The following is a 20,612-nucleotide window of genomic DNA, read 5'->3' on the forward strand; positions in this document are numbered from 1 at the left end:
GTATGCAGCTGGTTAAAAAAAAAATTATATATATATATATATATATATATATATATATATATATATATATATATATATATATATATATATATATATATATATATATATATATATAAACTTACATTGCAGCTGTTTCTGGAGACAAGAGACGTGTCATTCCTGTAGGAACCATAACATTGTTCAGCAACAACAAATAAAAACTCTCCGACATGGTATGAGAACACTGAAAAGTACCCAAACACAAATGAACTCTTAGATACTGCTACAGAAACCATACAGGCAGTTCCTTCAAGTCACATCGTGTGTTCAACTTCAACCAGACTAACATACCGTGCATATGAGTGGAAACAACCACATTCCCCAAACCATTAAAATCCGTTCCTCAAGCAGTTTACAACTTCTTCACATACACAAGGCTGGAACAGCTCGTGTGCCCGACTGAAACCTTCTGTCTACAAATGAACATCAGCATGACTACAGCAACCAAAGTGGAATCTAGGTTCAACATTGCTAAGTATTTATTCAATATCACGTTATATCCAGAATATATATATTTTTTTACCATTAACAACAGTGGCATTTGTACAAAAATATTTCATATCAAAAGGCAATACATCCGTTTAGTGAAGCTGTTTCTTCCACAACAATAATAAATCCCAGATGAGCCCCTGAACTACTCAGTTACTACTAATTAACACCGATTTATTCACAAACTTCTTTGAAACCCATGTCCGCCAGACAAGTGCAGAACTGCGTACACAGAGTAGGCAGGTTAAGTATGAACTCACTCGAAAGGGGATCGGAACCGGAAGGAACGGCGGTGTGGGCGGCAGCGGGCAGAGGAAAGACGCCATGCCTCTTCGGAGGAGAAGAGTCAAGGTGGACGTCGTGGTTCCCCTGTCGACCTTCGTCTGCGTTGGAGGCGTTTCTTTCATTTAAACATGAACGTGGCCTCCATGCTGCGACAAACAAGGGACACGTCATTGAGCGGATGAGTGTGCATTATACAGTATAGAGCGTCGCACGCTTAAAGAGAGGCGGTTTCGGCGCGGGTCACTGAATGGCGGTTCAGAATCAAGATTCACACCTTTCTGCGGGACGGACAGACTGACGGATTTATTCGGCGTGATCTTTTTCTTCAGTTCAGCCGTCTCGATGGCCTTCACCAGCTAAAAGAGACAAAGAAGAGGAAAAAGATTCAAGAGGTTTATTCGTCACATACATAAACAAACGTTCATACATATATGCAGTGAAATGTCTTTGCAACGCACCTGGAGATTATGCACAATAGCTACTAAACCGAACATAATAGCTAAACCTAGTTCCTACCTAACAACTAACTGAAACTAACTGATTCCCAAAACTTAATGCGGTTAGTGAATAGAATAATATAAATAAAATTAAATAAGACTCAAAAGGATAATACAAAGTGGGGGTACAAAACAGAAGGGAATAGTTATGTATATGGGATGGGCTATTTGTATATACAGATATGTGCAGTAAAGTGCATGTGAATAAAGGGAGTATGGAGATATACAGCACAGTATACAACAGTATGACACAGCAAAACAGTAACACCGAACAGAACAGCAATACAGCGCGGTATGCAGTAACCCAGAACAAAAAGAACCAACCTTTAAGCTCACGTGCCCCTCACCTCAAAACACACCAATCCAGGGTGTCTGCAGACATCTAATACATACTAGATGTAGACAAATAAGATACAAAACCATAATGCCAGCCTACCATCCTGGAGTTCGCAAATTCCATCTCAATGTGATCGGCTATCCTCTGGAGAGCGGCCAGCTGGGCGTCCATCTCCGACAATTGGGAAGAGAAGTGGACGGCTTGGAGTGTTGAAAAGGCACCGGAGAGTCCGGGGCTTTGGGGCTCCTGGGCTCCTATGGCGTCGGGCGGGCCCGTTCTGTCCCACAGAACGCCGTCCGTCACTGGATCGCCGGTGGTGCGCACCGGGGCCGGCAGGGGAAGCTCCCCGGGGTGATCTGAAGGTCGTACGAGAGGAACTGAGATGAGATAACACTTTCTTGATCCCCCAAAAGGGGAAATAGAAACGTTACAGCAGCAGAAGCTAACAGAAGAGTGAGAGTGGAAGAAATTAAATAAAATCCTGTGCAGTCATCCATAAACAGTCCCAGCCTGAAGTCCTAACCGGTACCCTGCCAGCTACCCCCGACGTCCCCAAAACGAGGGCCCGCTCATAGCTGCTTGCAGCTCTCGTATAGAACTGTAACTGCAAAAGCAAAACAATTTCATTGAAGTGGAGCTAGGAGAATGTTCGGTCCACGGGTGGAGGGCCGCAGAAGAACGGAGCCGTTATTTCCATGAACTCAGCCATAGACTTGCCAGACTTGGACTGCACCTTTTCATCCGCCATCCCTTTAGCGGACGTGCTTTGGGGGAGCAGCCGGAAAAGGAAACCTATAAACACAAACGCCATGAAAAGGCACAATTGTTGACCATGAAGGAGGGATACCTGGCCAAGCTGTGGGCTCCTCTGGAGGTGGGACCGCTTCGCTGCAAACGACCGCCGCCGCGGCTAAATGAAGCTGTGCCGAGGTAGGCGAGGACGGCCAGTCCTCGAGGGCGTCGGGTAACGCCGGCCACTCGCGGAGCAGAGCCGCGTCTTCCAGGTCGACCACATCGAGGAACTCACGACCCTTCTGATCCTAACGGAGAACGGTCGCGTCACAGCCAGAAGAAAAAAGATAAAGAGAGAGAAACACTTGGTGCGTTGGTGTCACCTGTACTATACCATACTACCATATTTTGTAATAAGTTTCCAAAATGTAATACATTTTACCTTTAATATTTTACCCACATTTTGAAATAATCCATTATTACTTTATCCCATAATTATTTTATTGCAGGGTTACAACTTATCATGACGAATATGTAATAATTCAACACGTTGTCTGTCTTCATTTGTATCAAGAGTCACACTATAAATGCAGGTGTTGTTGCAAAATCATGGTCAGATTTATCACATTGTGCCAAGCTATCACAAAATGTGATGTTTCATTTTCTATGTTCATTTGTGGTTCTCAGCGATTTCAGTTATTTTTGTTCCTTCACCTGATTCTCCACCGTCTTCTGAGACGTTTCCTCTGGGCCTTGGACGGGAGTCTCTCTGGGAAACCGCAAATTCACAAACAAGGCCGGGGGCAAAACTGCAGCGGAACTGTGAGCTGGAGAGACACACACACACACACACACACACACACACACACACACACACACACACACACACACACACACACACACACACACACACACACACACACACACACACACACACCTTTTACTCCATTTCGACAGAATCAGATTTGAACTTTCATACGTAAAAATGTGTTGCCAAATGTTTTTGAATCTTCTTACATTCAGGCTTCACAGCGCTCAAAGAGGCTCGAGCGGATATCGCTTGATCCACGAGCTCAGGAGGATGAGCTAAATACATGCAGACATACACAATAAATAGTAGAATTAATGATTAATGAATAATTACTCAATTAAAATGCATGAATGTTTTTCAGATTTTCAGATATTATTTACTTAATTATTTATGAGGTTAGTACTATTATGACAATTTACATAAATGTTTTCAACATTTTCTAAATGTGAAGTAAAAACATCTGCCAGTACAGTACATATCACCAGAGTGTATAGTTACTCGGGGTGTCATGATTCTCCAAATCCACAATTTGGTTTGACTTTTGATTCTAAGGTCACGATTCGATTCAATTTTTGATCTAAACCATGTCGGACAATATTACCCTACAAAAGCACGGGGAGAATCGCGCACCCGACTGTGATTTCGAACGCTCATTTCGATCGATTTTTTTCGATTTCGAATTGGAATCGTGACACCCCTCAGAGTGACCATATTACACTTGACTTCATCACCTGGCTCTGTGTTTGTGCACGCGTCATGACTGTCTGGGGGATTCTTCTGTGTGGAGGCGAAAGCATGCAGCTCAGATGAAGTACAAAAGGCTTTGTCCAGCAACCTCTGGCCAGTCAGCAGGGAGTCAAATGACCCTGGAAGTAAAAAAAATAATAAAGAAACGCACACGTTAATAGAATATTAGACATTGAACTAGTAATTTGTTTTATTTTAATGATATTCATCAAATTAAGTGAGGGGGGTTATGGTGGATATTACTAAACAACCAACCCCAGACATGCCAAGCTTAGGAAAAGAAAACCCATAATAATGTAACGGGGAGTCTCCGTGGCGTTTGAGTTACTGCAGCTAAATTACTCCATTAGTTATTCACACCGTAGCCGTCTCGTAACGAGGCCAATTAAATCGTATGCGAGCTATTACGGCTAACTATACACAGTGTACAAATGTATCTCATTAGTATATACCCCTTGAAATGCATCATCTCGTAAAGGTACCCAACATGTTGATTCAAGATTCAAGATGTTTATTCGTCACATACATATACATACTTTCATACATATATGCAGTGAAATGTAATGCAACGCACCCGGTGATAACACACAAAACCAACTAGAGACGCACCGATTGCAATTTCTTTGGCCGATTCCTATTTCAGATTTTTTGAAAGTCTGACCTGCAGATTGGGATTTTCCGATCTGCTGTACGTCGATGACAAATAGATCCCATGATCTGATCACACTCAGGTGATAGGACAGCAGGACAGCATCACATACACACTACCACTGCAATTTTCAGTAACACTATAGTGAGATTGCTGTTTTTGACACTGTTTATTATTGTTCATTCTTCTCTATGGAACAATAATAGAACATGAAACTGTCCCTGAGTTCCAAAAAAATGTAATATGGGACTGTCAGCAATTTTCAGTACAATTCAACCTGTAACTCCCACTGAGTTTTAGTAGAACACAACATATAATTAACATGAAAATGTCCAGTTCAAACTTCAAATGAAATTCTCTTTCACCTTAAGTGCAAATATACATTTATATTATATTTATATGGTACTTGCCATTCCAAAATAAATTGCAATCACTATAAAAATAAAAATAAAATCCAACGACTCGTTTTAGTGACTTGTCAAGAACTGGCTGTAAATTTGACCGGCACAGAATCAGAAAATATATGTGACACAGATCTTCCGATCACCGATAAGCTGAACACTGGCCGATTCATGTCACGTAAGATGTAAATTTCATACCTGCGTATTTTGACTAAGAATTGCATAGTTGGTACACAAAATATGTGCAGGTTGGCAGGTCCCCAACCCCCACTATTGATTACAGTCTGTAATGTTAATACATTTAGATTCGCGATTGAAGTGCACAATTTGCAGTGATAAGGCGTCCGATACTTACCCAAAGGAATAGCAAAGCTTCGCCCAGATGAGGACTCTTCTCCACCAGCGGCTGACTCAACATTAACAGGCTCATCTATTGGCTGAAGATATGATGACAGAAATGTATTTTCAACATTACACCTCACTATAAGTAAGAGCCCAGTAAAATGTTCAGCACAGAGAACTCCACCGTTTTACCTCTTGTGAAGGAATGATGGACTCGTTGGCTCTAAATGTGACCTCTGCTTTTCCTCCAGTCCTCATCTTATCATTTCTCCTCTTCTCCCTTTTAAAGACAGCATGCATAATAAGATTGCTTACCTTTATTTATTGACTGAACTTTATTTATCCCCAGGGGAAGTCAGACATAGAAAATGATCTCAAAAAAAAAAAAAAAAGAATAAAGACGCACCTCTTGCAGGGGACAGTGACTTTGCTCTCGCTCGGAGTTACTAAGTTGACCAGTTTCATCCCGGCACCTACAGCGTTGTGCGACCCCACCGCCAAACTGCTCAGCTCCTCCAGAGAGCTGAAGTGAGTCGCATGGGTCGCAGGAGCAACAGGGGGCAACATCTACGACAGAAATGCAAAATTGTTCCATAGGTGAGTCCTAACATAAAAATCTTATGTTACTTTCGTGTACTCCCACCGAGAGTCCTGCACGGCTGCTTTTCTCCACCCCTTACCGCACCCGCGTACGTACAGCACGTGCACGTTAACTTCCTAGCTCAAAACATACCCGTATTCAAAACACAGACGGGTACTGTGACCAAGCTCACTTGCATGAAATAAATCGCAGACCCAGAAAAAAAAAAAAAATTATAATTAATAAATAAACAAATAAATAGACACAAACAAACAAACAAACATACAAATCACAGACCCAAATGTTAGCCTAACATTGATAGGTTTGTGTAATAAGAAATTGAAATTCAAACTATTCAAATTGTCACTGTGCTGAAACCCGCAGCTAACTTGCACCACGGGTGGAATGAAGTGCAGCTCGGATACACTTTGATAACTCGTAGCTCAACGCTACAGAGAAATAGTAGTAAACTCATGGCATGGGAGTATAAAACTGGGGGATACAAAAGGCAAATTGCGATTTAAAACGGTTTATTTCTATGTTAACACTAGAATGCATATAATAAGTGCATAAGCGCAGTAATAAACTATTGTTTCTCAATTTGTTGAATTCAATGTTAATAAACGAAATAATATGTGCAAAAAAAAAACAACGACAATTTTAAGCTGAGTAATTATCATTACAAATTATTTTGATTGGACATATGCATTCCAGGGTTAAACCACCCAGGCAGGACTCGACTCCCACCTACCATTTGCAGTTCAGGGTTGAAATGTAGAAGTTGCATTCTAGGTGGTGCCGAGGGGGAAGGACTGCAGGCGAGGGGTCTGCCCGAGGACGGCAAGAAAATTTGGGGAAACACGGTCGGGCCGCGAGGCACGGGACCAAAGTTCAGCAGACGAAGCCCCCCATCCGACTTCACCGCCTGGTGCGCAGTTCTTCCGGGAGGGCGATCTTGAGCGGCGTTTAGAACTTGGGGTCTCGGTAGAACAAAAAGTGCCCTTGAAACGTCTCTCTCCTTTGCCCTGTTTAAAGCTGCCTGGTCATATTGGGTGTGGGCGGGGTGGGTGTGTCCTGAGGTGCCTGTATGTTCTGCCTGTGGTCCCCAGGCCTGTCGGACAGGGGATTGGAGCAACTGACGAGAATCAAGCTGGAGCAACTTCAGCCCCAAGACGTGGGGTGACGCAGGGACATTGACGGTGGTATTATCGGGAGGGATTTCCGAAGGGATGCTGGGAATGGGCTTAGTGCGGTCTATGGTGGTCAGAAGCCCTTCAGAGGAGGGGATGAGCCTCCTACTCCCCCTGTTCAGCGGCTCTGCCTTGACAGACAACGGCTGCATTTCCTGAAACACAGTGGGAAAACCATATTAATCTAATTAATTAAAAACAGACAAATGAATGCATCACTATATAAATCTACCCAGACATTACTTAAATGCTGTATCTTTGGCTTCCTTGATTGTTAGATGCCTTAGGTGCCCTTCTGTCACATGCCCATTTGATTAGGGAGAAAATGCAGTTTTTGCACTTGGATAAAATTAAATTTACATTGAAGGGGATATCTACAAGTACATTTCTCACATATGGGGGAAAAGATGAAGCTGTGCACTCTTTCATAATGTTGCATTTTGTTCTTAATCATAGGAAATACATCCTAATGGGGGAAAGAATTATTTATTTTTTTAAATGTCAACCGTTGTTTCTTGTTTATACCTGCAATGATTTTTTTCCCTTTTCTGGGAAGGGTATGCCATATTTCCTCAAATATAAACTGGTTGTCACAGCCATTGTGTTTCAAATAAAAACTGGGCCTCTAATAAATGCCAGGGGCGTGGTCTACACGAACAAATACAAGCCTGGTGCTGTGGCACTGTTCTGGTGCATGGCATGGCACCCCGATGGAAGTTCGATTTAAAATTCATACTAAAATATGATCAAATATACTGACAAAACAGAGAGAATTCCATATAAAAGCCTGCCTTTAATATAAGCCTGCTTCCAATAAAGGCCAGATACCCTCTGTAGTTGAGGTAAATAAAGGCCTCGGTAACTATTTGAGGAAATACGGTGTTATGTTTTTTTATAAAAACGCTAACACAAAAATGTCCCCATATTTGTCATAATACATGGATATGTAAAACGTGTGGAAAATATGTTTATGGAAAGATTTTCCAACACCATAAGATTTTCCTGAACCAAGACATTCTTAAAAAAATCAATCCATTACTGCACAGGAAGCAAATTCCGTGAAAACCGCAGAGTTTACCTCCGCGCAGTTGATACTGGAGTGTAGATTCCCGCTCATTGAAGGTCGGTCACTGTCTCCACCTGGAGAGATCTTCTTTGAATTCTGCAGGGCCGACTCGTCAGGTTCACAAGCAGGAGTCAGTTCGGAGGTGCCGCTGTTCGACTCGGGCACCGTGAAGGTCCCCTGTGGCTGAGGCTGTGATAAGGCGTGGGGGTGGGGGTGGGGGGGTATTTGACCAGCGTTCGGCTGAGGGGCGGCCACAGCGGACGGCGTGCCTGGAAGTGCTGCGTTTGTGCCGGACTGAGCCAGTAGAGCAGTCTGTGGTGCAAAGGGAAGGTTGGCAAAGGAGGCTCCCACCATGTGCATCAGGCTCATGAAGTTGATCTGCTGCAGCTGAATACAAATGCACCTTTGTTTACAAGCAACACAATCACTAAGACACCACAATATCTGTTAGCTGTGGGTTAAAAAAAAAACTCTCAGATACTCCGATAACATTAAATTTCATTTTTTCCAACTTCTGAATTGATTGAAACATGTGACCCACCACATGCAGAACCTGCACATTTCGGGGCAGACTTCTCTTGGCTAGACGTGAAAAACATCGGAAATTCCCTTTTTCGTCCAAAATGAAATCACAGCATATTTATATTTGAGTTTGATTTCCAAATATTATAAAAAAATGTAAAAGTCAAGGCTTCCTGATCCATTTGCATTTCATAGGGGGGGGGGAAAAAAGTCTAATTTGGAGAACCCTAAAGTACGTGGTGGGTCACAAATTGTAATATCGATACTTTATTTAGAATTTATGCAACCATTTAAATTAAATTAAATACTCTGCTGCCCTAGGCGTCACCAGGGTCACGTGTGTTCATTTAATTCACTATATTTAACACTGGTAAAAAAAAAAAAAAAACATTTTAATTTTTATTAGTACTTTACTTTATTAAACACGTGTTTGTGATTATTGTACTTATTTACTGTAGATATTTTTTATAAAAAAAAAGTTCCAAGCAATACTGCAAGTTCATTAAAGCAATCTTTATCTTGTTTCCAGGAAAATAAAGCAGAATTTAAATATTAAATTTCCGTATAAGACTGAATTTATTCCACAAAATGTACTTGTAATGTGCGTCAGAAGGTGCACTGTACACTGAAAGGTTAGCAGAAAACAAATGTCAGTATGTCGATATAGAATTGTATCCTGAGATCCTGAGAAATACCTCATATCATGTCCTGTCAAGGTGCGCCTGTTCTTACCTGGACCAGCCTGAAGAGCTCGTCATTTACAAGCTGTCTGACAGGCTCTGTCTGGGTGGCTGGAGCCTCAGCGGGCCGAGTGGAGGCAGCAGCGCTGGTGACGAAGGCGGCGGCGGCGGCGGCGGCGGCGCTGGTGGTGGTGCATTCTGGCTCAAGGCGTGGAGTCGCTACCGGGGCAGCGTGGGTGAGCTCTGCAGTCAGGCCGGACATCTGAGGTTCGGCCTCGCCCTCAGGCACCTCTGAAGGGGGAGCCTGAGGGTCACAGTCCATGTGGGCGTTTGGGCCTTCGCTCTCACTGGAACCACTAGACAAGAGAACCAACATGACCATGAATCCAAAAGCCACAATTCTTGTTGTTGTTGTAGTATTGAAACAGAGGGAAAATAATTCTTAAACAATCACACACGGCTTTCAAAGTAACCATTAACAGTGTTTAGATATGGTCAAATAACTAGCCCTTTATTAGTCCCACAATGGGGAAATTTGCAATTTCTCTGCATTTTACCCATCCTAGTAACAGCAGCGGGCTGCCACATAGAGGTTAAGTGCCATGCTCAAGGACACATCAGCATGCTACCAGGAGGAGCCGGATATCGAACCGGCAACCTTGCGCTTACTAGACGACCCGCTCCATCTCCTGAGCCACGGCTAATAATGATTTTTTTTCCCCCAACTTCCTTAACTCACTGAAAGGCACCACTGGACAGCTCTCCATCTCTTTCAGAACAATGGAGATCTTGAAGCTTTAAAGACTGTGAAGGAAGAATAACAGTTCATGTGCATGTTTTGGAAAACACTCTCGGCGGAACACATAAGTTGTAGCCGTCAATGGATTGAATGTACTCACCGTTTCAGGTGAGCTGATGTTCCCACAGATATTTACGGCAGAAAGAGTCGATAATGCGGTGAAGCTGTCAATATGGCAGCTGTGGTCTACGGGATAAAAAGGTGAAGGTCAATCTTATATTCGCTCTGTGATGGGGTTTGCATTAACAAGCGAGGCTAAAGCTGTGACATGTTCGTGTTCTACCTTCCTGCTCAGCTGCAACGTCGGGTTCCTGGAGTGAAGATGGCTGCGATGTGGATTTTCCAATATCAGAGTCCGAGTTAACGACTATTTGGATGTCATGATCAGGTGTGTTCTGTAAAGTCGCCCTCTCTTCATCCTCGGTATGAAAACCACTGTAAACCACAATAAAACACAGTATAAAAAAAGTATACTTTCAATTAGGGCTGCGTACAAAAAACAAAACAAAAACAACAGTACTCTGATGAGATTCAATTCTATTGTTTCAATTTCTAAATTGATTTAGCAAATTGTATTATTGATGCTTTCTTTGGAATTTATGCAAATGTGTTCCGCTTAAATTAAATACACTGTTCTGCCCCTTTCCCACTGCACCAAAAACCCGGTAACACCCGCTAACATCCGTTTTTTTTGTCATCGGTGGGAAAGGAAAAACCTGGGTCTCGGTCCCGGGTGAAATGACCCTGCAATAGACACAGATTTGAATCGGCTCCACCTCGGATCGGCTCTTGATGTCAACAGGACACCCGATCGACGCGCTAATTTTGGCCCCTTTACCGATTCGACGCGTTCCGTACGTTGGCTTATAAATAGACAGGAATATCCGTGGCTCATTCCATCATTTCATATCCTATTTAGAATCCAAAATCAGAGGTTATTGACTTTTGTTTCCGCATTGGGGATCATGAAATGTTTGAGTGTGGGGATCGCACCGTGGGGAGCACAGCAGAGAACGCTCCCGACGCTCCCCGCCGGGCTCCGAGTCACACCAGCACTACCCCAAGCCGGTCCCTGCTCCCCACCGCCGAAGGACCGGTGCGCGAGTGTGTCTCCATGCGGCTTCTACTGCAGTGTTGGGTCGTTCATGAACGATCCAATTCTTTTGAAAGTTTAATGTTGTTGTTTGTTTAAGTTTCTCTCTCTTCCACTGTTTTCTTCACAATAACACCGGAACAATGACACGCCCCTTTTCCGACGTGTAAAACCGCATTTCCCCTGGCAATGTGACAGGTGTCAATCACCTATTTTTAGCGGGTTTAACCGCTAATTTTGGTGTTAAAATGATATTACTCTACAGTTACTATGTGTCACCAGAGATACAAATGAATTCTTTTCGGTTTTTTCGGTTGAAATATTTAGTTGTATTCTGTACGCCCACATCTGTATTAGAATGAATTTGTCCTGCTACATGTTTTTGTGATGCACATCAGATTAAACTGATATCTGGTACTGAAAATAGTGTACAATACTGAAAATTTGGCAGCCAATTATCCTTATGTATAAAATTACAATATATTGATACAGAATTGTACCATGAGCCATGTCATCAATATTGAATAGAACTGATATTGAATGAAATCGCCACCCTTTGTATCAAAATCAGACTGAATAGTGGGAGCCTGTCCAATACACAGCCCGACTTTCAATATACAGAAAACACAATTAAGATCTTCAAAACAGAAAGAGACACTCACACTGATGGCTCTTCTGGCTGTACATCAGAACCAGGTTGGGTGACGGGGGTCCCAGCAGATCCAGGGTAGCCTGTGTCCACACTACTGTTCCTCTCAAGCTTCCAGCCCACCTCAGGCTGCAACAACGGGGCCACCGCAATCTGTGTCTCGGGAACATGGATCCGGGCACTGTGGAAATCACCGCCCAGCAGGATGGAGCTGTACCTGTGCCATAGTAGGCGGAGAGCTGTGAGCACAGCCGGCGTTGAAGATTTGACCCGGATTACGACGCCTGCAAAGGACGTTCCCCCGTCGCCCACCCCGCCTTCACCCACCCTCTTCTTCCCATGGGTTCCTACTCGCGACCTCGTATTGGCCCAGCGCATCATCCACTCCAGCAGCCTACCCAATTCGGGGAACTGAGCCTCTAACTTGGAGTCCAGGCCTTGCTGCGGCTCAACCGGGAGGTCCTTCGGGGCAAGTGTGTCGAAGGCAGAACGCTCTGATGTCTGCTCCCAGGAAACGGCACTTTGATTGGGACTGCGCTCAGATAGCTGGTCCCTCTTTGAATCCGATACGGGAAACTGCCACCGCGAGCCGAACAATCCCTGCTGCTTCCCCAGAGTGGAAGACGTAGCGGAGCGACGGGTTCTGGACATGGGAGTTTCGCTCCCGATGGAGGAGGTTTGTGGAACAGGCTTGTAGCAGTGCCCGGCCCTGAACATCGGCGCGTCGCCTCCTGCGTGCCTCCTGGTCAGAGGGGAGCTGTCCCTCTGACGTCGGCGAAGCGTTGAAAGCACGTCGAAAGTGAGGGAGTGCAGCTCTCTCTCCCTCAGCTGGGTGCAGTAGCCCTTCAACAGCGGAGGCTTGCACGCCGCTTCACCGCCCTCAGGACTTTCCTTTTCCAGCGTGTAAGTGAGGAAGAGCTCCAGGAAACACAGGTACTCCTCATCCTTCAGCTCAAACTCCCAGGTGCCGACCACGGGCACGGAGGGCCGACCCGGATCGTTTTGCCTGTTCCGCTCCTTGGATGGTCCAGAGTTATTCTTCCCCTCCTCTTGGATGGACTTATCCATCTTTAAAACTGCCCTCTTTGTGTTCTCTCCTTGCATATCTTCCTGTTCTGTGACTCTTCTGCTGTTAAGTAAAAACAAGAGACTTTAATACACCACTCCATAGATATACATTGTTTATATCAATGTACGCTGGTAGAGGAAGCATGAATCGGGGTGTCTGCAAGATTTTGAGATTTTATTTTATTTTTTTTATTTTAAGACACCTTTTAATGAAAATGAAGAAAAAATATGTTATGCAATTCAAAACTAAATTTAAAAAGTGTTGCAGTTAAGTACTAGGGATGCAACGGTACAGTGGGCTCACGGTTCCGTATGTGTCACAGTTTTTGGGCCACGGTAACAATACGGTTTCAGTACCCTTCTATTTAAGAAAAAAGTATTTTTTTTTTCTTCAATAAAAAGAGTTAAAAGGGGTAAAAAAAAAATTTGTTTTATAGTAGTCTGCCACAAATAACTAGTGTAATGCTGTGTGTACGACTGCGGGGGGGGGGGCTAACAGACAGACCTCACAGTCAGACCAGTGTGTGTGTGCGCTCCTTTTCAGCCAGGGCACCTCTCGGCGAGGGAGGAACATATAGGATATGGTGGCAGGAGATTGCCACTTAAACAAACACCACAACATAAAACTGTAAAACTTGACAAAAAGAAGAACGGCTCATCGCCCAGAGAGACCCGGCTCCCTTCGTGCCTATGAAAGAGCTGGTCAAAAGAATCGGATCGTTTGTGAACGACCCAACACTAGTGCGAGTGGAAGCGATAAAGAGGGACACGGCCGTCCCAGGTGGTTATTTTCCCACTGGACACCATGATTGACTGCACTCTTTACAAAAACATTTCTACGTAGTTTTTAATAATAGACCTCTCGCAAAAAAATAGAAATGCCGAGTGGCTCCGTGCGGACCCTGCACGACTGATGGTAGAGCGCCAACAGTGGATTCAATGGGACACAGCACTCACTGCACACCGCGTGGCACTCATACACAGCGCCAACGTGTCCGGTTATACCGTAATACCAAACCGTTGCATCCCTCGTAAGTACTAAATCTCTGGAACAGAGCAAGTATTAGGTTGAACTACTTGAAATATTAATACTAAATGTTGTTTGAACTATTATCAAGTTTCCTTTAGGTCAGATAGCAAGGTAAGTGATTTGGAATGGTGACATATTTCTGTTCATTATTTTTCACCCACAGAATTTCAGGCAGGTAAGTACAAGGATTTTCTTGGGTTTTCTCGTCAAAGGGAAGACTGAAGCCAAGTATGAAGAAAGTAGGGTTCAGTGGGAGGCTTACGGCTATATAACATCGGAAATGCTAACGAATGCAGGAGAAGTTGACTCATTTAGACAAAAATAAATAAATATCATAAATAGCATAAATAAAATCTGATAAATAGCCCATGTTGAAATGAAGATCTCATCAATTAAAATGTATGACTATTTAATAACTTTTAAAGCCTAATACAGCTGAATTTTAGACATTTTAAGATTTTCAAAACGACCTGCAGACAACGAGATGAACACTGCATCTGGGCCAGGGTCCTCTGTACCTGGTTGTGATTCTGTTCGACAAGTCAGGGGAGAGAGCTTCTGATGTGTTTTCCGCCGTGTCGCCGTCACTGTACACCGGTGGGTTTCCCCAGTCGGTCAGGGTGCTGTTGCTCAGACTGGCCCCCAGCGAGAGTCGACCGAGCAGGGCCGCTCCCTGCCTGCCGTCCCTGTCATCGTCCTCCTCCTCTCTCTCCCACAGGTAGCGCTCGGGCGGCGCCAGGTGCCTCTGCAGGCGCAGCAGGTCCTTCCTCCTCTGTCGGGATTTGTCTTGGATCAGAACGAGCATTACCTCACTTCTTTCCTCTGTTTCCCCTTTTGGAAAAGAGTGGCAATGTGACACACAGTTATTTGCATGAATTAAAAAGAAAAAATAGATTGAGTAAATTACTATAAAAATAAACAGATTAGTAAACCATCTAGTAATACCGAGGACAGTGCAGTGTTTCACTCTGCGCAGCAGTGAGTTATACTTCTCTCTCAAGGGAACCCTCACAGAGGCTTCCTCTTCTGGGAAAGCAAGAACCAGACTGTCTGCCACCTACGAACCACAGCCACGGAGAGGAAATTAAGTCACTCCATCGAACAAATTTCAAAAGGAAAAAGTTCTTCGACTCCATTCCTCTATTTATTTATTTATTTATTTTTACCATCGTGACCGGGGGGAGTTCGGATAAAAGACTGAGCAGGGTGTCTTGGAGGATCTCCTCCGCGTTGAGAAAGCGAGAGAAAGGCAGGAGTCGACAGGCCCACCGAACAGACTCCACGCAGGAAGATGTCACCTCAGCATCGTTAAAAACCTAAAAAGGCAGGGATGGATATCAGACCAATATTCAAATTTTCACCGTAATCCTTCGAAACCCTTCGATCTCAGTGCAAAATCTTCTTAAATTTCTGAGAAAGCTAAAATGAATGCCACCCGAGATCTGGACATCATTTTTGATTGAATACAGATTGTTTTTTTTCTAACCTTTAATGATTTTAATCACACAATTTCTTGCTTTTATACCCTGTCATAGAATCTCTTTTATCATCACCACAATTATTATCATCATCATCATCATATCTATGGGATACCTGTGCATCTCTGCCACGGTGTCTGGCAGCCTGATACTTTCTGCAGGAAAGAGAGAGTTGGTCCCTGACATGAAGCATCCAGCACAGGCCGCAAAGGTCCCTGAAACAGACTGATGGAAGTAGGATTGGTCACCAGATGAAAAATGTGTTTTTAGTGCATTCTGCACTGAATGAATGCTTTTTTTTATTATTATTTTTTTTTGCTTACTGATAGTTTGGACGCTGACAGGATCCAGTTGGCCATCCCCACCAGGCCCCGTTGTAAAGTATCCCCTCCGGCTATCAGACTTCAACAAGCCCTCTGGCAAAAGCCTCTCTTCTTCAGCACCACTGGGATGGGAGTATTTACTATTGATCTAATAAGCAATAATAAATGTAAAAAGTAAAATAATTGAGCAGCGAAAAAAGATCCTTTTGGATTAGCATATCACTCCACGTACTTTGGCGCTATAAGAGAGACCGGGGAGGACATGAGAGAAATATTCCAAGAAGGGCTGTGACGGTATGAATTTCCTAGGACAAAAAGACTTAACTATTTTGCCAGTGTCTGAATGACCATTTTAGGATAGCACTAAATCAGTACTCATGTAAAAAATAACTGCTGAAACAACTGTTAAAGACTGCAGCCAGACTACTTCTGCTGGGCCCTACATGAAGAAAAAGAGAACACTCTCTCTCCCCCCCTTGTCCCAGATGTTTCCTGCTCTAGAAATTACCTTGTGCTGCAGGTGCCTTGCACGACGCAGGCGGCTTATGTACCACTGGGCAGCGGGGCGGCAACAACGAGCAGATTTCAGAAGCAACATTAATCTCTGGAGCACCCCAGACACTTTGTGACGGGAGGCGACTTCCGCAAGCTCACAGATTGCTCCCGCTGGGTCCTAAGCATGAAAAAAAAAGAACACTCCTTATATTCTCTCAATTCTTATTTAAATGCATTTAGCTTGTTCGGTTTTCTTTATTATTACTATTACTAATAGTCTATTGCCTTGTATACATGTAAAACAATTTTAACTGCGTGCTGTGTATGAAAGGTGCTGTACAAGATAATAATTTTAATCATTATTTTTATTATTATAATACCTGTGTTTTGTGAGCTGGCTGGGGACAGTAGAGGGGGGGGGCAGGCAGATACAATCCATTGGGGACCAGGGCAGGTAGAGAAGCTGATACACTTTTCGCTGCGTCCAGCAAGTCAGACAAGGGCGCGGACATAACATCGACTCCGGCCATAACCGAAGCTGTCAGAATCTCCCGGACTGAAACCTGTAATAACTCCCATTCTTCGCCCTCCAAAGACTCTGCCGAAGAGGAAAACATGACGCAAAAAAATCATTGTCATTTTTGTGTCCTATATCCACAGGTTTATATATGCACTCAATGTCAAATCTTTTTACCCGTTTCACTTTCGCCCAGCCCGGCTTTTATGCCAAGGAGAGACTGCAGCTGGTCCTGGAAAATGCCTCCTGGCTCCAAAACAGCTGGAAGACGGAGTTCTTTTAATCTGACCCTGTTTCAAGAGATGCATATCATTTGAATAACATTTTAGCACTTTGTTTTGGGAAAGTGATGAACAGCCCATTTAATAGACTTCTAGTTCACTGTTGCCTTAGCAACAAGTCTGACAAGTCACTGAACACCAAAAGTTTACATTTTGTTTACCGGTAGTTTTACCTGTACACCACTACAACTGCTATCTATTTTCAATGTCTAAAATCCTGTATGTAAAACCAAAATTAGACTGATTATTGTATTTCTACAGTGTATTATAACATCGCAAATTGGTAGCAGTTCCAAAATGGGTGTATAAACATTGTGTACCTTAAAGGTATTTACTCATGCATCCTCACACTGACCCAGCAAAGTGCTCATCGCGGTAGCTGGTGTAGGCCAGGCTCACTGAGGCGGCGGTCTTCCAGTCCCCAAGGTGGTTGGCCAGCCACACCGCCTCGGGCAGCAGCCCCCCCACCAGCAGCAAATCCATGGCGTAGTCCACCGTCCACACATCTGAGAGATGCTGCTCCCGCACTGCCTGAGCGACCCGCTCCTGGCACAAGGGCACCAAGCGGCCCACGTCAGAGGCTGGGAAAAGAGAACACAACCACATTGGACACTGTCACAATTGTTACACAGCCGCAGTTTTTTGAACTGATTGCAATCTTTTATTTTATTTAATTATTTATTCACTTGTTTACATCCAAATTGTATTGTTAATTTGAGCCCATGTTAGAAATTTTGCAAATGGAATGTTTTCATCAGTTGAGTTGAGGGAAATTAACCCAAAGCCAAAGTTTTATGTTCCAATATTCATGGGTTTTCTAAATGGTGATAAAGGTGCACATGTAATATTACGCTGTTATTATAATGGCGTAATGGCATGAAATTAATATAAAAGCAACTAAAATGTTATGATGGTGACAGCCATGATTAGCGACGCACTGACGAGAGCAGCGTCTCACCATGGGGAAGATGAAGAGGAGGCAGGACGTTCACACTGTGGGGTGGCAGGATATAGAGAGGCTGGTTGGTGAAGTAGGAGGCCATGAATCTCCCTAGAGTCTGAACCACAGCACAGACAGCTTTACTGTGAAGGTCCCCCGGTAGCCAGAAGTCTGCCTCGCCTGTTCAAAAAAATTAGAAATATCTGTTGAATAACCTAAAAATAAATGATAAATAACCCTCTATTCGGGATGAGAGACCGATTTTCTACTAAGTGCTCTGAGAGCAAGCCAGTGGGAGGGTTTCAAGTAAATAAGTCTGAACTTTTAACTATACAGCAGGGTAGACCTTGCAGACTATCTTAGGTCTACAAACCTTGAACATGGCATTATAAAACATTGACCAACATTTGTCACTCAAGAATGAGTGTTTGTTTTCTACAGTTTTGATTATCTCCAGAACTGAGAGGGAGTTGTCTTGCCCTAAATAATATAGATAACTTTTGAGTGACAGGTATAAACTTGCTTCCTAGCCAACTACAGGTGAGAATCGCCTTACAGCCGTAGATGGAGATAATATGACTGGGATAGCGATAGGTGTTTTCCAGTAGACCTGTATAAGTTGTGTCGTCCGCCTGGTGTGTGCCGCTGTCCAGTACGAGGCGCACCATATGGTCTCCCAGAGCCTGGGCTTCTCTCAGACGGTACTGGAACAACAGGCCATACAGGACGGCCAGACTCAACCTCGTCTCCTGGTAGACACTGCGATCAGAATCTGGCACAATGGATACGGATAGGGGGTTGGCATCGTAAATTCATTCAGATCAGGTAATGTCAATTAATAATGTGCCATAAGGAATGCTGCTTCTCACTTCTTTCTTTCTCCTCCCACAGTTCTGACCTCCACACAGCAGCACTCTCCGCGTATGACCCCAAAAGGAAGCAGTGTTCTCCTGAAAGCCAGTTTAGATGTAAAGATTCTGCTTAAAAAAAAAAACAAAAAAAAAAAAACAGCAGACTGGATGCTTTTAATATACATTTTTAATTTAAACTCAGACCTTCGTGACTCAGCAGGGCAGGGCCGTTCTCCAGCCTCTCTCCCGTGCGCTGGAGGGCTACTTGGATTTGGGATGAGATTACAGAGAGCCGCTCCTGTTCCTCTTCCCAACCATCGCAGCCTCTGTAACCCTTCAGCTGATCCACATACTGCAGCACAATTCTGTATAGCCACCTCCACACGCCTAGCAATCTGCCCAAAAGAGAGGATCACAACTTAGGATACAGACATATTCATATTCTACTCATCTAAATAGCATTTATATGAGTAGAAAATGGCCATCCACTGATTATCATTTTCATCTAATTTCAGTTAAAGTTGCCTGTTTGTTTATAGAGTATGGCTGTCACAATTGTGAAATGTAATTGTCTTTTGTTGTTCATTTTATGCCACTATAATAGTGGCATAAAATAAAATGTGTAATAATGCATGTTCGTCTATTGCTGAAGAGCCATTTGTTGGCATTGAAGATTGGAACAAATAAATATTGTAGACGGCTGATTTAACTGATTTGAAACCCACCAAAGTCATTTTTTTTTCTTGCTACATTTCTAACATTAATTTAAAACTCCCCTCAAATGTGGATGGAAACATACAATTGTGGAATCATTACCTAGTCTAGTGTTTTTCTGTACCTGCTCGAAGGCCAGTGTGGGATGACCGGTGCCTGATGTGTCAGGCTAGGCTTCCATTCCCTGGTTTCCTGTAGGAGAGGTACAAAGTACCCATCCGAAGACCTGAGCTGCGCTGTCTTCAACAAAGACTCTGGTACAGAGTCCCAGACGTGTCTCTGTTTCAGACTGTAGGTGTGGTCCAAACAGTCAGACGCCTGACGCAAAATAAGCAGGGCTGTGGAGATGTTCTGAGAAGACAACTGGCAGCCAGGGTCACCGGTCCTGCTGGGATCGGGGAGCGGGGACAGCAACAGGCGCACCAACTTTTGGGTAAGCTCCACCACCAGCCCCAGGCAGTTTGACCCACCAGTGCAGGTGGCATCCCAGGGCAGAAATGTGAGGAAAGAACTGAAAAGGTGCAGGACGCGCAAACTGACAGGAGACGCCTTTTTCCCCGCGTGGACCGCGGAGCGGGAGGTCAGGTAGAGCAAAGCAGCGAAGCGTAACACATGGTGGACAGTATCCTTCAGAAAATGCTCCCTGTGCTCCACCGTGCTTCCCAGAGACAGCCCCAGGGCCCAGGCGGTCAGCAGCTGGGCCTTGATCTTCCCAAGCTTCTGAAAAGCCGCCGTCGTTTTCCTATCTGACTCGGAATCTGAGTTGTGTTCGCTTTGCAGACCGGAAATAGAACCGAGGCTACCCAGCTTTTCGGGCACAGCGTGGAGAGTGTCGAACATCGAGGCAAACTCGAGAATGCCGCCTTCTTCCACGTGGGAACCAGCAGGAGGCCCTTCCAGATCAGATTCATCCTCTAAAAAAGCCTAGTGAATGAAAAATGTAGACAATGGAGAGAGAGAAAATCCAGTATTCATGGCATATCATCAATCATAGTCTGTAGTTTGTG

At 44.0% G+C, this 20,612-nt stretch overlaps 1 protein-coding gene across 1 annotated transcript in view; it reads right to left on the reverse strand.

Annotated features, from left to right (window-relative positions):
• Positions 1-20,612, reverse strand: part of cplane1 (ciliogenesis and planar polarity effector 1) — a 28,534-nt gene that overhangs the window by 3,330 nt on the left and 4,592 nt on the right. The window contains exons 12-43 of the mRNA XM_080017289.1: positions 19,730-20,529; positions 19,096-19,286; positions 18,910-18,990; positions 18,651-18,812; positions 18,059-18,220; positions 17,456-17,681; positions 16,997-17,109; positions 16,683-16,900; positions 16,316-16,480; positions 15,808-15,955; positions 15,600-15,709; positions 15,173-15,322; positions 14,952-15,063; positions 14,525-14,837; positions 11,922-13,037; positions 10,450-10,601; positions 10,267-10,352; positions 10,107-10,171; positions 9,420-9,723; positions 8,178-8,552; positions 6,661-7,254; positions 5,736-5,896; positions 5,522-5,609; positions 5,343-5,424; positions 3,922-4,056; positions 3,397-3,465; positions 3,094-3,206; positions 2,495-2,687; positions 1,747-2,003; positions 1,088-1,169; positions 789-959; positions 123-159 (exon numbers count right to left, since the gene is read on the reverse strand). Coding sequence (XP_079873415.1) covers positions 123-159; positions 789-959; positions 1,088-1,169; positions 1,747-2,003; positions 2,495-2,687; positions 3,094-3,206; positions 3,397-3,465; positions 3,922-4,056; positions 5,343-5,424; positions 5,522-5,609; positions 5,736-5,896; positions 6,661-7,254; positions 8,178-8,552; positions 9,420-9,723; positions 10,107-10,171; positions 10,267-10,352; positions 10,450-10,601; positions 11,922-13,037; positions 14,525-14,837; positions 14,952-15,063; positions 15,173-15,322; positions 15,600-15,709; positions 15,808-15,955; positions 16,316-16,480; positions 16,683-16,900; positions 16,997-17,109; positions 17,456-17,681; positions 18,059-18,220; positions 18,651-18,812; positions 18,910-18,990; positions 19,096-19,286; positions 19,730-20,529 — 7,031 coding nt within the window. The remainder of the gene's footprint in view (positions 1-122; positions 160-788; positions 960-1,087; positions 1,170-1,746; positions 2,004-2,494; positions 2,688-3,093; positions 3,207-3,396; positions 3,466-3,921; positions 4,057-5,342; positions 5,425-5,521; positions 5,610-5,735; positions 5,897-6,660; positions 7,255-8,177; positions 8,553-9,419; positions 9,724-10,106; positions 10,172-10,266; positions 10,353-10,449; positions 10,602-11,921; positions 13,038-14,524; positions 14,838-14,951; positions 15,064-15,172; positions 15,323-15,599; positions 15,710-15,807; positions 15,956-16,315; positions 16,481-16,682; positions 16,901-16,996; positions 17,110-17,455; positions 17,682-18,058; positions 18,221-18,650; positions 18,813-18,909; positions 18,991-19,095; positions 19,287-19,729; positions 20,530-20,612) is intronic.

The sequence above is a fragment of the Zeus faber genome, assembly GCF_960531495.2.
Source record: "Zeus faber genome assembly, chromosome: 17".
NCBI classification, from domain to species: Eukaryota; Metazoa; Chordata; class Actinopteri; order Zeiformes; family Zeidae; genus Zeus; species Zeus faber.